The sequence below is a fragment of the Acomys russatus genome, chromosome 7, assembly GCF_903995435.1.
Source record: "Acomys russatus chromosome 7, mAcoRus1.1, whole genome shotgun sequence".
Classification (NCBI taxonomy): Eukaryota; Metazoa; Chordata; class Mammalia; order Rodentia; family Muridae; genus Acomys; species Acomys russatus.
Window position 1 is genome coordinate 16,945,669 of NC_067143.1, and position 15,709 is coordinate 16,961,377.

At 33.3% G+C, this 15,709-nt stretch overlaps 1 protein-coding gene across 5 annotated transcripts in view; it reads left to right on the forward strand.

The window, feature by feature from the left end:
- Nucleotides 1-15,709, forward strand: part of Ube3a (ubiquitin protein ligase E3A) — a 76,592-nt gene that overhangs the window by 41,141 nt on the left and 19,742 nt on the right. For all 5 annotated transcript variants that reach the window (XM_051148652.1, XM_051148656.1, XM_051148655.1 and 2 more), the window contains 2 exons: nucleotides 6,656-6,951; nucleotides 11,281-12,527. In XM_051148652.1, the coding sequence (XP_051004609.1) occupies nucleotides 6,656-6,951; nucleotides 11,281-12,527 (1,543 nt within the window). The remainder of the gene's footprint in view (nucleotides 1-6,655; nucleotides 6,952-11,280; nucleotides 12,528-15,709) is intronic.

Here is a 15,709-nt window from a genome sequence, read left to right on the forward strand (position 1 = left end):
GCTTTCCTACCCATAGACTATGGCATGACTTTCCTGACTTGTCTTGCCTTTGATTGATTGTTTCTTGTTTTTTAGCCCCCATGAAAGTTTATTCTCAAACAGTTGTATGTCCATTCTCATGACACTAGACTGTAGTTCTCCAGAACGCAGAGTTACAAACTGTGTTTTCCCATCTCCATTGCTGATTTAGAATAAGTATGCCAGACCCTCCAAATTGAATTAAAGTTTGTGAGGACTATTGCTTGTCCTGTGATTAAGACTATTTTGTTTTTTTAATTAGTCCCATCTGGCTTAACATGTGGATGGGGTATTGCTTATCACCACTATGCTATTTTGGCTTAGAACCACTTGCTGCTTTCCTCTTTTTTGCTGCATAGTCTTTTTCTGTTTCTCAGCTGTGGCCGTACTTCTTTTGTGATTTCCAATAATCTTCCTCTCTTAGTAACTGACTCCCTTTATTACCCTGGCTCTCTTCATTCACTTTAACACATGTCAGCAGCCTGTATTCTCCTATCTTATCGCAAGTGTCCCTTCATCTTTTTCTTATCTAATAGCTATGTCTGGACACTGTACTGTTTCATTTAGAGCGATGAGAGTCGGTCATCGTCGTCTTCTTCTTCTTCTTCTTCTTCTTCTTCTTCTTCTTCTTCTTCTTCTTCTTCTTCTTCTTCTCTTCCTCCTCCTTCCTTCCCCTCCTCCTTCTTCTCCTTTTCAAAATTTTTATCAAATTTATTTATCTTATGTATATGTGTGTTTTGCCTGCATGTATGTTTATGTACCACATGCAGCATGCCTAGTGCCCACAGAGGCCAGAAGAGTTTTGTTAGATTCCCCTGGAAGTTACAGCTGATTTTGTGCCAGTTTGTTAGTAATGAGAATGAAACCTGTATCCTCTGGAAGAGCAATCTGTACTCTTAACTACTGAGCCATCTCTATCACTGGGAGTGTTATTCGTATTCTCAGACTGGAGGCTGAAAGCCTGTTGGCTTCACATGGTTTCCTTTAATATGTTTTTAGCATGGATGTGTATTCTATTTTGCCAAATGCGTTATATGCGTTGGTTTTAATGTATTCAGATTTAATATGATTCGTAGTTTTGTCAAATGTGTTTTATATGTTGGTTTTGACTGTATGTATATTTAATATGATGTGTATATATATGTGTGTGCAAATGTATGTATGTATATATACTACATATGTGTGGGTGCCTGTGGTAAGCCTAGAAGAGAGCATTGAATACCCTGAATCTGGAGTAACAAGCAGTATTGTGAGCCACCTGACATCTATGCTGTGGGAACTGAACTACAGGTCCCCTGGAAGAGCAAGCAGCTAGTGCTTTTAACCACTGAGACTCTAGCCTCCAGATTAGATTGTCTTGTTTTTTATTCTTATTCTGTTAATACAATCCATGAATTTGACTACTTTTTTTTTTTTAATACTGAACTATCCTTTCAACAGCAAATACTGTGTAGAGATTTATGACATAATCCTTGAAAGGTATTGTTAAGACTTGTTAAGATTGTTGTTTAGTTGATTGATTCCATTTACATTTCTCTAGCAATTCATTAGCTTGTAGTTTCTATCCTTTTTCCCCACTTTCTTTTCCCAGATAAGATTTCTATAGCCTAGGTGGATCTTAAACTCACACTTTTTTTCTGACTCAGCCTCCTGTGTGCTGGGATTACAATATTGTACCACAAATTACTGGCCTGTTGTTTCATTTACTTTGATTAACATCTGATAGCTCATAGTTGTATATTACAGTGATGTTTATATGTAATATATTAAATATATAGTAAAAATTGTGGTCATATTAGATAGAGCTTCTACTTGGAAAAGTAGAATTGGGCATAATCTAGCTTTAAGTTTTTATTTTTAAACAATAAGGAAGACTGGCAAGGGAGTACAAGTTAAGTAACTATTGGTTTCCTATTATTTGTGTGGCAGTGGTGCTCCTTATCTACAGTAATACAGTACAATCCCCATTTTAGAAATCTTACTTGAGAAATATGCAAGTTCCAAAACTAGCGTTCCTTGCAATTAGACAGTATTCACCTTCCATTTACAGATAAAGACAAGGAATACAATGTTATGGATTGTATGCCCCCACCCCTCCATACTTCCAACTCCACTATTCAATTTCTAAATCTTAAAAGTTTAATTTTCTTCTAACTATGAAATATAGCAGCTAAAAAAAATCATTAGCAACTTATTTATTTTGAAAGTTGAATAATTCTATGTTAAATTCTAATTCTAGTTTTATTTTTATAACTAACACTTTGTCATTAGGTTTCTAAAATGAATAAAAATACACACACACACACACACACACACACACACACACACACATGAAAACTGCCTTGTTCTGTATCTCACTTAGTTCTACTCCACTCCACCTCTGTTTCCTTTAGAAAAGAGCATGTCTTCCAACCAAACATGACATAACAAGTTAAAACTAGGCACATACCCTCATATCAAGGCTAGACAAGGCTACCCAGTAAGAGGAAAAGGTTATCAAAAGCAGGCAAAAGAATCAGAAACAACCCTGACTCACATGGCTACACAAGTTTGCTTTGCAAGAAAAGTCAGTAAAATGTGAAGGAGCTAAAAGTAATTTGTATCTCCTCTTTGTAGAGTTTTGGTTATGAGTATCAGGAAAAGGACTTACCTCATTTTCTGACTTCACTTTTCTCTTTGCTTTGTTCTTTCTTCCTTCTGCACCCCCTTTCTTTAAAGTAATACTTTGGAGAAAAGAAATTTATTACATTCATCATCTGAGGAAAAGAGAAAGTAAGGAGGCCAAGTGATGAGATGGAAAGTTTCACTGGAGTACACAAGGAATTGATTATAAGTTGACATTTATTTTGGCTAGATCAAAATGATAGAGGCCATACAGAAAACATTTAAATACTTGAAATTTACTGTTAGTATTTATGGACATAGAAATTAAAAATTTATGCAATTTTTTACACATGAAACAAAATATAGTTTTTATTCCCAATGATTTTAGAATGTAAAACATTAAACTTGAACTGTTAAAAAAAAAGAGATGGAGGTCTAGATTTGACAAATGACCTATAATTTAGTGACTTTTGCTGTGTATGGATTAACATTTGACAGGAAGTTTATGAAAAGCCGTTAGTAGTGTGTATGGTTCCTAGTTTAGAGGCATTTTGCATGTCCTGAACGAATGTATATGTCTTTTATATGCCCTGAATTTGGCATTCAGGCAATGTAAGGTATCATTACAGTAATAAACAGAAAAGAATACTACTTAATATAATTGATTCTGCCAGTTTCTTGGAGGTTTTATCATGACCTCTTTTAATTTAACTTAATTTTATATTATTATTATTATTATTATTATTATCATCATCATCATCATCATCATCATCATCATCATCATCTTTGCAAAAGGTAACTCGGTGTAGAGAAGCAGGTCAGTATAAAGCAGTTACTCTGCAATCTCCCCTTTAGAAATAAATTTGAACAGTTCAAATTTTGGAATCAACGCTGGATTTTAATCTTTTATCAAATGTATGGATTCCTTGTCATTCCTCTTAGCTTTAGTGGAATGGGAGTTCTCTTGGCTGAGGCGCATACTTGTACAAATGATAGCAATTACAGCAATTGCAATAGTTATCCAATATTTACTAGTAGAGTCCAGTATATAACAGTATAATATTCTACTAATTTTTTTAAGAATTTTGTACACGATACTGTGCATTTTGATCATCTTCACCTCTTGTGTTTCTTACTGCTCCCGAAATCTACCAAAATAGTGTAAGCACTTATAATTCTTGAATCATGAAGATTCCCAAATATAAATATCATCTTAATGAAGCGAAAGCTGCGACACAGAATGGCTAAGTAGTTCACCCAGTTACAGACCCTGTATGTGAACTTGAACAATCTGGCCTCAAAACTGCGAATTTCTGACTGCTACAATTTCAAACTTCTGGATTGAGCCTGCCAATAAAGTGACTAGCACATCCATTTTCAATAAATTAGAGATAGATTTATTTATACAATGATATATCATTTATTCAGGAAATTTATATACTGTACCTAGATAGTATACGTGATTGTGAATTTCAGATTGGAATTTTTGGAAGGTTTTGTGTTCTACTTGTATATTATTTACAGGATTTCTTTTTTCTCCCATGAAAGTTTTTCGAACTGCTGGTGTTAAGTAATTGTTCATAAATTATCATCTGTAAAACAGTGATTGGAAATATATTAGATTCTGAAACTGAAAGTCTTTCTGACTCCTTTAATGGTCATAGTTATAAGATCTCAATTATATGATTTGACTTTTTCAGCTCTGTCTCTTACTGGCTGTAGATTGAAAATAATATTAAAGGTCAAGTTTCACATGATAATCAGAATGCCTGCCAGTGTGCTGAGTTTATTACTGGGCATTGAGGGACTGATAGACAAGTTAAAGGACTCAAGATAGTAAAATGAGGCCTAGAAAATTAGTTGTATAAGATCATGGAACTAATTACATGGGAGGAATGCCCTGAGTGGATGTAGCAGTTGTCAATAAAGCACTGTTAAGCAAATCAACTGGGCAGAAGAACAGGACGTGGAAGGCACGGCTTCAAGGGGCGGTTGGAGCAAGGGAGTAGACAGTGGACAGTTGACAGAGGGAGTTGGAGAGAAGCTGCTGGAGGAGGATCAGATCGGTAAGTGATGGGGATATATGTATGTTATGAGGACATAGGATTAGCTTATTTTAGTTTACTAGTAGTTTAGTAGTAGTTTAGATTGCTCTGATTTCTCCTTGCAGTATTGACAGTTCTTTATCCATCTTGTAGGGAAGCATTTTATATATACAAGGAGGGTTTTATGTCTTATTTTCAGACAAAACCTAGTACTCTTAAGAAAAATATTTTGAACTTCAAAAATAATACTTAAAAATCATGGATATATAAACTGTGGACACACTCAAATCATGTAGATGCAGTTTTGAAACTGATTCTTACCTACTGATACTTAGTACTTTTTATTATTTAACTACATACTTAAAGGGGAAAATCATGGATGAATTAACTCAGTCATGTCATTTAGAAAATACTTAATATTTTGAAACAAACAGGTTCATCCGGCATCTATAACCCTGGCTTTTGTCAGGGATTTAGCAGGAAGGGTGTTGGTAATTATTTCATTTGGTGAATGCTGTCAGTTTATTGGAGCAGATTGTTGTCATTAGACATTCTGTTCTTCCCTAAATACTGGGATATATGTTTTCGTTGGTTGATCTCTAACTCATATTATACATTTTAAACTTTATTTTCTGTGGATGTATGTGACTGGGCATATGCTGTAGTGTGTGGGTAGAGATCAGAGGACAACTTGTAGTAATTGGTTCTGTCCTTTTACCAAGTCGGATCCTGGGATCAAACACCAGTCGTCAGGGTTGGCCTGTGGGTCATTCTCTATTTGCACACCATGTTTGGTAAATGTACAGAGAATATTTTTTAAATATAAGCACTGGAATTAGTTAGGAATTTTTGGCATACTATTCTTTGTTATCTGCTTGTGTTGTTTGGAGTTAAAATTTTAAGACTTATCAGTAGTGCTCTATTACTTGTTCACCTCTAGTGTCATTGGTCAGTTCTATAAATAACAAAATAATGGCATGAAGCTTTAAGAATGAAATTAGATAGATTCTTCCTACTTGGAGTTTCTGTGCTTGTAAAGTTAAATCCAAAAGGATAGTTTTGAATTATATTACTGTGGACCGAGTATACAGTTCTTCTTAAATTGTGGTAATCTCAAATAATAGAATTTTAGGGTTTTTATTTTTGTTTCGTTTTTTGTTTTGTTTGGCTCAAAGATTAAAATTTTAGATTCAAAAGTATAGAGTTAGATTATTTAGAACAACTCTTTGGTTGGGAAAATAATTCATTCCTTAAATTTTATTGATTACTCTGCCTGGAAAATGATAATTGAATGTTAATTTTTATACACAAAGTTGATGAAGTAAGATGCATATGAATTTTCCCTAATGGAAGTTAAAATAGTTGTATTTCCTAGGTCAAGGATTTAAAGAACAGGTTAGGGACAAGTCTAGGCTCAAGGTTGTATGCCTTAGTGCTACTTTCTCTTGGTGTAATATGAGATTTAGATGGTTTATTTGTAAAGCACTTTTAAACAATAACAGTCTCATGATTGTTAATTGAGGGAAAATTTCTTACACACTAGAAATAAATTTGGTGTTAATTGCAAATAAAGTATTTGAGAGCTATTAGAATGAATTAGTGATATATATATATAGGAAAAACTGGAATGGAGATATAACACAGTGGTGGACTCAGGATCTTTATTTTGTTGTTGTTGTGCTAAACAGTATAAAGGATAACATCCCATCAAATTAAGCTTATCTTTTTTAAACCAAAGAAAAGTGTACCATATTAAAATGATAATTTTATAAGATGCTATATGTTATTGTAGTTTCTTAGAAAGTATTTCACTTCTGAAAGTATTGTTTTACTAGTTAACACTGGAAGGGGGCAATAGTGAGTTTCCAGTTACTATGTCTAAGTATTTAGTTTATTGCTTCATTGCTTAGCTAACTTTTGCCTTATCTGCTGGGCTTTATTTATGAGCTTACTAATCACTGTGCTTATTGTTCGACTGTCTGGTACAGGAAGCGAGCAGCTGCAAAGCATCTAATAGAACGCTACTACCACCAGTTAACTGAGGGCTGTGGAAATGAGGCCTGCACGAATGAGTTTTGTGCTTCCTGCCCAACTTTTCTTCGTATGGATAACAATGCAGCAGCTATTAAAGCCCTGGAGCTTTATAAAATTAATGCAAAACTCTGTGATCCTCATCCCTCCAAGAAAGGAGCAAGCTCAGCTTATCTTGAGAACTCAAAAGGTGCACCAAACAACTCAGAGATGAACAAGAAGGAAGGAAAAGAAGCTAGAGCCGATTTTAAAGGTAAGAGATTGTATTTTCAATAGAATATAGTTGTGAAAGCTAGATCAGATATTTAAATGTGTTGTTTTATTTTCTTTTCCCTCTTTGTGAGCTAAAGACATCAGAGTATACTAAAAGGCATTCTTTTGGTAAGGTATGGTAAAGGACACTTTTTAAATTAGTTGCTTTATTACGTCTTATCCTATATACAAATATATATATGTGTATATATATGTATATATATACACACACAAACATATATATACCAATACACATTTGATCTAGTATTTGTCAGTTATAAGGAGAATGTAATATGTTAATGAGTTGAACTCAACTTGTGTAATAATTTGGATTATAATTAATAGTTTATTAAGTCACAAAATGTATTACATATATTACATTTTCAGCAAATATATGATATGAGAACTGGAACTCCAGAGACTGTGGTTAAAGAAGTAGCAATACAAATATAAAGTAGTATTTGTTTCCTGTTTTAGAAAGGTAGGCAAAATTTGCAATACTTATCTGAAAAATGCATTTGCCTGCTAACATTTTCTTTTTTCTCTTTCTTTTTTATTGTTTACATTTATATTATTATACATATATACAATAAACTACCTATAGCAAGAAGAACCATGACACAATCAGGAATTATATAAATTTTACATTCTTAGTGTTTTGGCTATTTGTATTTAACAGCCTTGAAGAAAACATCTTTCCTATCTTGGTGCGTCTAAAATTCTGAATGTAACATTTGCAATTGTTATATGAAAAGTGCATTTACCTTCTTACATTTTCTTACTGTGTACTGCTTTCTCTATCTCAAGCATTTGGTATTCTCATAATGCTTAGGGACCTAACGTACCAGTGGTAGTCTTCACTCGGGTCTTGTCGGGATATGTTTTGTTTTGTTTTCTACGAGGTAGGTGAGACTGTTTTTTGAGTTTTAATACCCCTGCCTCTACTTACCCAATATAGAAATTAAAGGTTTGTGCCATCACACCTGATTTATGTGGTATTAAGGATGGAATGCAGGGTTCTCAATTATTCAACATAAGCAATAACAACTGAGCTATATCCCCAACGCATCCTTTTTTTTTTTTTTTTTTTATAAACAGTCCTATGTTTTGAAAATTCTTAAAACTTCCCACTTCCCCTCATGGTGGTTCTTTCTTTCTCATAATGGAAGTAATTGTATTAACAATAAGGCAATTAAAATTTTCAGATTGCCATGGGTATCACATTCTCAAGTGAATTAGTGAAGAAAGTTATGTTACAGCTTTATGCTGTTACTTCAGAGTAGTATGAAAAAAAATCAGAAAAAAATTAATTTATACAACTTTGTAACTCAAAATGTATAGCCAGTTCATGAATTGATTGCCTAAATTATAGATAAGTAGGGAATGCATTCAATATGCTGAATGTGGAAGCTGCATCAACTCCATTATACGTGTTTCTGCCACAGGGTGGGCATCAGAGAGTCACAGTAAATGAAGTATAATGTGCCACCACCATTGTTGAATGCAACTAGCTGTGGGAGAATCTCGTATATAATGGCTGTATTGGTCTGGTTTTTGCCAATTTGTTCTTTTTTACAGGTTCTTGTTTTGCAGGTCACTTTAATTTTTATTGCCTTTACTTATTTTCTTTAATATTTTTAAATGCTTAATCATATTACTGCTCTTTTTGATAACTGTATTTGTGCAATGTCGTCAGATGTGTATGTATCAATTACATACAGTGTATTACAACTCTGTTTGGGCATGAAACTACTTTTAAAGAGTATAAAATGTTGTGTTTTAAGAATGCTTTTTGAACTCAGTCTAGTGACATTGTAGTCCACGTATTCAGGAAGCTAGGGAAGGAGCATCTTGAATTCCAGGCCAGTCTGTTTACACGCTGTGAGATGTGACCACATACTCTCAGACAAACACATATATTAGAATGCTCTGGTGAATGTAAAAAAATGTTTCTTCACTTACCTGTTTGTTGAAACACAGACTGTAACTTTTTATTTCTGATTGTAATGCTTTTTACACACATACACACATACATACACACACACACACACACGAGAGAGAGAGGGAGAGAGAGGGAGAGAGAGAGACAGACAGACAGACAGACAAAGACAACAAATAGAGTACTATTTGGAATAAATATTGGTACATTGTAGTTCGTATTATCAGAATCATTTTATGAATGTGCTCTGAAAGGAACACATTGCAAGCAAAAGGTATGTAGATCTAGAATAGTATTCTCCTACAGGCAGAATATATATGTTTTCTATGTATAGAAAGTACTTTCTAAATAATCTTATAATTCAGTGATAGGGAAATAAAACATCTCCTAACAGGCTTTTATTCATTATAGATTTTTTTGTTTACATTTTAGAAAAATTAGATAGACTTGAATGCTCAAAAAAGATAATATTTTTTTCAGTTAGAATAATGAGAAATGAGCTTCATGTTAGTATTCTCATATGTAACTTAGTTTTAATAAACTGAAAAATTAGAGCTTAGGTTGACATGCCGGCTCAGCTAGGTACATGTATCTACAACCAAACCTCATGACCTTAGTTTGTGAAAACCAACTCCTTTGGGTCATCCTTTCACCTCCACATGTCTGCCATCCATTCACCACAGTAAATAAATAAGTATAATATTAAAAAAAAATTTTAGATCTTAAAATAAGCGTGTGTTAATACTCTGAAAAGGCCATAGATCAGGTTTATAGTGTATAAAGTTTAGTGCTTCATGGTTTATCTTTTGGAAGCCATTACATCAATGATGACGTAATTTTTTTTTTTTTTTTTTTGACTGTGCCACACTTTATTTTATTGAGGGAAAAAAGCTGTGGTTAAAGTCTAACCAGCATGAGTTCTGACTGGGATCACGCATACATCACCCAACATTTACTGAAGACATTCCTTACGATTCCTCTGAGTACACGGCTGCCAGGGATAATGGGTCCTGAAGGAGCTTACCCTTCTCACGGCACATGCATTGCCAACTCAAATATTGATCACACTAAGCATTAAAAATGTGCTTTTGTGAGACAAGTCTTTTTGACTAATAAACATGAAAGCTCTCTACTGTGTACAGCACAAGAAGTCCATGAATTTATAAACACAGATTTCAGGGCACTGATAAGAATTTTAATGCTTGTACAAACAGAAGAAAAATGAACACATAAGCACAGAACAAGAAGGCTTAATTAATGTGCGGCAGATGTGACAGGTGGATGACATAAATTTTGAATAATATGTAGGAATCATAATAATGATACTGTCAACATGGGATGGTTTATCAGTGTGACTATAAAATATCCTCCCTTAAATATATAATGATTATAGTATGCTACTCTTTGATGAAAGTCATTAAGTTTGGTTTCAGTATTATTTGATAAGTAATATTTGATTTCTAAAAAAATTAATATATAAAAATATTTTTTACCAAGAAGATGAAATATCTTTTGTTTTGTTAACCTGAAGTGGTAAAGCCTTTGTTGAAAGTAACATTTATCCTAAATACGAGAGGAGCTAGGAAATGTATGATCTCAATTCTGTGCTTAGGAAAAAGTAAATGTAAGTTTTGGTGTTTATTGTCTTTGCTTTCTTAGCTTCTACTTTCTGTTTGTTTTCAATTGCCTCTAATAACTTCTAGTTGCTCTGTAGAGTGTTATTAGATCCTGAGTCATGATAACAGGTAGTTGTAGCAGTAGCAGCAGTTTTAGCTTCAAAGTTTACATGAGTAATAATGTCTTCTCAGTCACAGAATGGAAACTCTGGAAAAAATGAGGAATATATAATATGAATCTGGCTTAAATATAAACAAAAGTAGAAGAAGAGTTGCTTGCAAATGATGGGGCTGAGAAACCTTTGTTGTAAAAACATTCCCTTCTTAGTCAGGAATAATGCGAAGAAAAATGCATTCAGGATATTAGTGTAGTAGCTCTTCATCCAGGTTGTAATAAAGTATAGTGATGAAATTATATATATATATATATATATATATATATATATATATATATTCATACTTCTAGTTAATGTTGCATACTAATACATGTCTTAGGTACAAAGCAAGGTTTGATTATGAGATAATTAATAATCATATATAGCTGAATGAATGCCAAAAAAAGCGTGTGGTTGTTAGCATTACTTGAATGAAAAAGGGATTGGTTAAGTATAGTGTCTTGATAGATAAATTAGTTATATTTTTAGTTCCCTGTTTATTAGATATTTATTAGGTAACTCAAGATGAGATTGCTTATTAGTTTACTTTTTTATTAAAACTTATTATGACAAAATAAACATGTATATTACAACAAATATTTTTTCTTCCTATTTTCTAGATGTGAATTACTTAACCGAAGAGATAGTATATGAAGTATATGAATTATGTAGAGAGAGTGAGGATTACTCCCCACTAATTCGCTTAATTGGAAGAATTTTTTCTAGTGCTGAGGCATTGGTTCAGAGCTTTCGGAAAGTCAAACAACACACCAAGGAGGAATTGAAATCTCTTCAAGAAAAGGATGAAGACAAGGATGAAGATGAAAAGGAAAAAGCTGCATGTTCTGCTGCTGCTATGGAAGAAGACTCAGAAGCTTCTTCTTCAAGGATGGGCGATAGCTCACAGGGAGACAACAATGTACAAAAATTAGGTCCTGATGAAGTGACTGTGGATATTGATGCTATTAGAAGGGTCTACACCAGTTTGCTCGCTAATGAAAAAATAGAAACTGCCTTTCTCAATGCACTTGTATATCTGTCACCTAACGTGGAATGTGACTTGACATATCATAGTGTGTATACTCGAGATCCTAATTATCTCAATTTGTTCATTATTGTAATGGAGAATAGTAATCTCCACAGTCCTGAATATCTGGAAATGGCATTGCCACTATTTTGCAAAGCTATGTGTAAGCTACCCCTTGAAGCTCAAGGAAAACTGATTAGACTTTGGTCTAAATACAATGCAGACCAGATTCGGAGAATGATGGAAACATTTCAGCAACTTATTACTTACAAAGTCATAAGCAATGAATTTAATAGCCGAAATCTAGTGAATGACGACGATGCCATTGTTGCTGCTTCAAAGTGTTTGAAAATGGTTTACTATGCAAATGTAGTGGGAGGGGAAGTAGACACAAATCATAATGAGGAAGATGATGAGGAGCCCATACCCGAGTCCAGCGAATTGACACTTCAGGAGCTTTTGGGAGAGGAAAGAAGAAATAAGAAAGGTCCTCGAGTGGATCCACTAGAAACTGAACTTGGCGTTAAAACTCTAGATTGTCGAAAACCACTTATCTCCTTTGAAGAATTCATTAATGAACCACTGAATGATGTTCTAGAAATGGATAAAGATTATACTTTTTTCAAAGTTGAAACAGAGAACAAATTCTCTTTTATGACATGTCCCTTTATATTGAATGCTGTCACAAAGAATTTGGGATTATATTATGACAATAGAATTCGCATGTACAGTGAACGAAGAATCACTGTTCTCTACAGCCTAGTTCAAGGACAGCAGTTGAATCCCTATTTGAGACTCAAAGTCAGACGTGACCATATCATAGATGATGCGCTGGTCCGGGTAAGTTTGACTCTTACTGAAAATCAGAATTAAACTAAAAGCTACAAAGTCACATATTTCAGTGTATTCATTTTATCTATGATTTTGAAAAAAAAAAAAAAGATAGGAACATGTTGGTATTTCTGATCCATATTACTACACTTTTGTTGGTACTCAGCAAAAATATTGGTTATACTGGTTGTCTAATCTAGTGATTATTCTCTTTTTGAACAAGAGTAGATTTTCTAGTGCTGGGGAGATGACTCAGTGAGTAAAGCATTTGCTGTGCAAACATGAGGGCCAATGCTTCGATTCCCTGAACAAATGTAAAATAGGATGTGGTAGAACCGTTTGTAATACAATGTCCTGAAGCAAGATGGAAGGTGAAGATGGAAGGATCCTCAGAATCTTGTGAGTCAGATAACCTTGTATATAAGGTGGCAAACAACTAGACCTTCACACATGTATTATCCCCTTTTAACATACACACACACACACACACACACACAAAAAAAAAAAAAAAAAAAAAAAAAAAAGAATCTATTTTCTAAATCTTGAAATTCAGCCCCAAGTATTTCCATTCAGAAGAAACACTTGTTTTCAAAGACTGGGAGACAGGAACACATGACAAATGGAGATGTGATACTGAGTGTAAAGAACAGGCATAGTTACACTAGGGAGAAATAATCCAGTAAATCTCTTTGTAAAAGTATGAGAGCTGCCTATCAAATTCTATTACGTGGGAAACAGCTCAGAGTTGTATTATAAACTTGTTTAAATGAAAACATGTTAGTCCGTGTTACCAGTTTTTGGAGTTCTAAACCATTCACTGTCTTGTATGACACTGTAGGTTTTTTGTTTTTGTTTATTTTAAACTATAATACTGACTAATGAAAAATAGCTATTTTGAGGATTTGGGGATTAATGCTAGTGCTATTATATCTAGAAGATTTAATGGGAAATCAGGAACTTCTAACTCCCTGTTTTTTGTTTTTTGTTTTTCAGATACATTACTTCTTGTCTATTCCTTTCTTCCACAGGTGACAATAATTGCAGAATCCCTGTCAATTAAACCAGATAACTGGTTTGCAAATTGCCAGCCATTTTGACAGAATTATATATAACAAATTCAGGGTATTCCTTGCTATTCATTATTCCCATCAGTGCTAGTTGTTTATCTTTGAATGTGATATAAAATGTAGTACCAGTTTTTTTTGTTTTTTTGTTTTTTAAATATTTTATTAATTTATTCATATTTCATCTCAATTGTTATTCCATCTCTTGTATTCTCCCATTCCTCCCTCCCTCCCGTTTTTCCCTTACTCCCCTCCCCTAAGACTGTGACTGAGGGGGATTACCTCCCCCTGTATATGCTCATAGGGTATCAAGTCTCTTCTTGGTAGCCTGCAATCCTTCCTCTGAGTGCCACCAGGTCTCCCCATCCAAGGGACATGGTCAAATATGGGGCACCAGAGTTCGTGTGAAAGTCAGACCCCACTCTCCACTCAACTGTGGAGAATGTACCAGTTACAATAGAAGTATCACTCTTAATATACTAATACTAACAAATAATCGTAACTTGTAACAGATAACTAACAAATAATATTTACTTGAAGATGTATTGTTGTTTTAGAATGGATTTATCTAAATCTGAAAGATCATAAGCTTGTTTAATAAAAATTATTCACCTTTCCTACCTGTTTTCTTCCTTATTTACTTCTTTTCCACTATTTTTTTCTACAATAAAATGAAGTTAAGAACCAGTAAAAGTTTACATACGATTTGTACATTTTAAAAATTATTGTTTAGGAGAAAATTAGCCTCTTCTATATTTTCTAAAGGATTGTTGGAATAAAATTAACAGTAAGCCTTGTAATTATGCTAACAAATTCTTCCTAGTAAATACTACTTAATTATGTCAACTAGTCATATGGTTTGATATGGTATAAATCATGATTTATTTGATATCTACTACCAGTTTACAGAAGCCGTACCTTCAGCTAATCCCATGTGTCTGTCTTATTGATAAGTGGTAGAATTATAAATAGATAGTATTTATTGAGAAGATTCTACCCAGCTTTTATCCTTTCTCCTATTTTGCTTCCTTTCCTCATTTCTTCCTCTTCTTTTAGAGGCATTTTCACTCACTCCCCTCAATTTTCTATATTCCACATACCAGTGTAAAAGGGTTAGAAATATAAGCTTAGTCAGAGGCCTTAAAGATTAATTGAATGGTTCCTAGCATATGGTAATTATTATAATCACAGTAGATTAATAACAGAAAGTTGGAAGTTTACAGCAAGCAGTATTTAAAAAGATTCCAACAGATGAACTGATGGAGTAAATGTAATTCTTTCCCTGTCTTATTCTACAGAAATCCCTTCTGTTTTCTAATACTTAGTCTTTCTTTTATAAAACAGCTTCAGAATAATCCTGTTGGTTATACTTTCTTATGACCCGATCATTTAGAACTGCATAGTAAGGTTGTATAGAGAAGAAGGAATGAGAAAATTTGTAATGAATTCAATATGAATAAATAATAAGCGTTACAGTACCCTAAACAAGTAAATTTTTATCCTTAGTTTACAAATGAAGCCTAACAAGGATAACTTGTGGTTTTTTTTAATAAGGTTTCTATTGAAAACTTCTATTTCCATTGTTAATTAGACTGTAGCTTAATAGTAGATAGCAGGTCAATAAATTAGAATTAATAATTATGAATTTTATTTGATATAGAATGTTTATATAGCCTAGGCTAACCTTGTATTTATGATGTTCTTGTTCTACTTTCCTGGTTGAGTGCCAAAGTTATGTGTGTATGAACATTCCTACCCATTTTTTTTTTCTTTTCCTTTAAGCAAGAGTATGTCTATTAATTTCATGCTTTATTGAGTTTAAATCAGTCTAACAACTCTTTTCCGCACTGGTGCTTTTACGGAACTAATTGACAAGAGGATAGTCAGTGTATTAAGTATAAAGTACTATTACAAACCAAACTAAGTATAAGGTTCTGTTTCTTTAAAAAACACAATTTTATTCCTACTAAAAAGATAAAAGAATAACTGCAATATTTCTCAGTCTTGTTTTAATTGCTTTTGGCTTTTTTTCTTAGAAAACAATACAGAAATAAATATTGATGAGAACCTGTTTCCATTTGAATAACAATCCTACTATGTTAGTTTTAACATTCTTTAAAACAAACA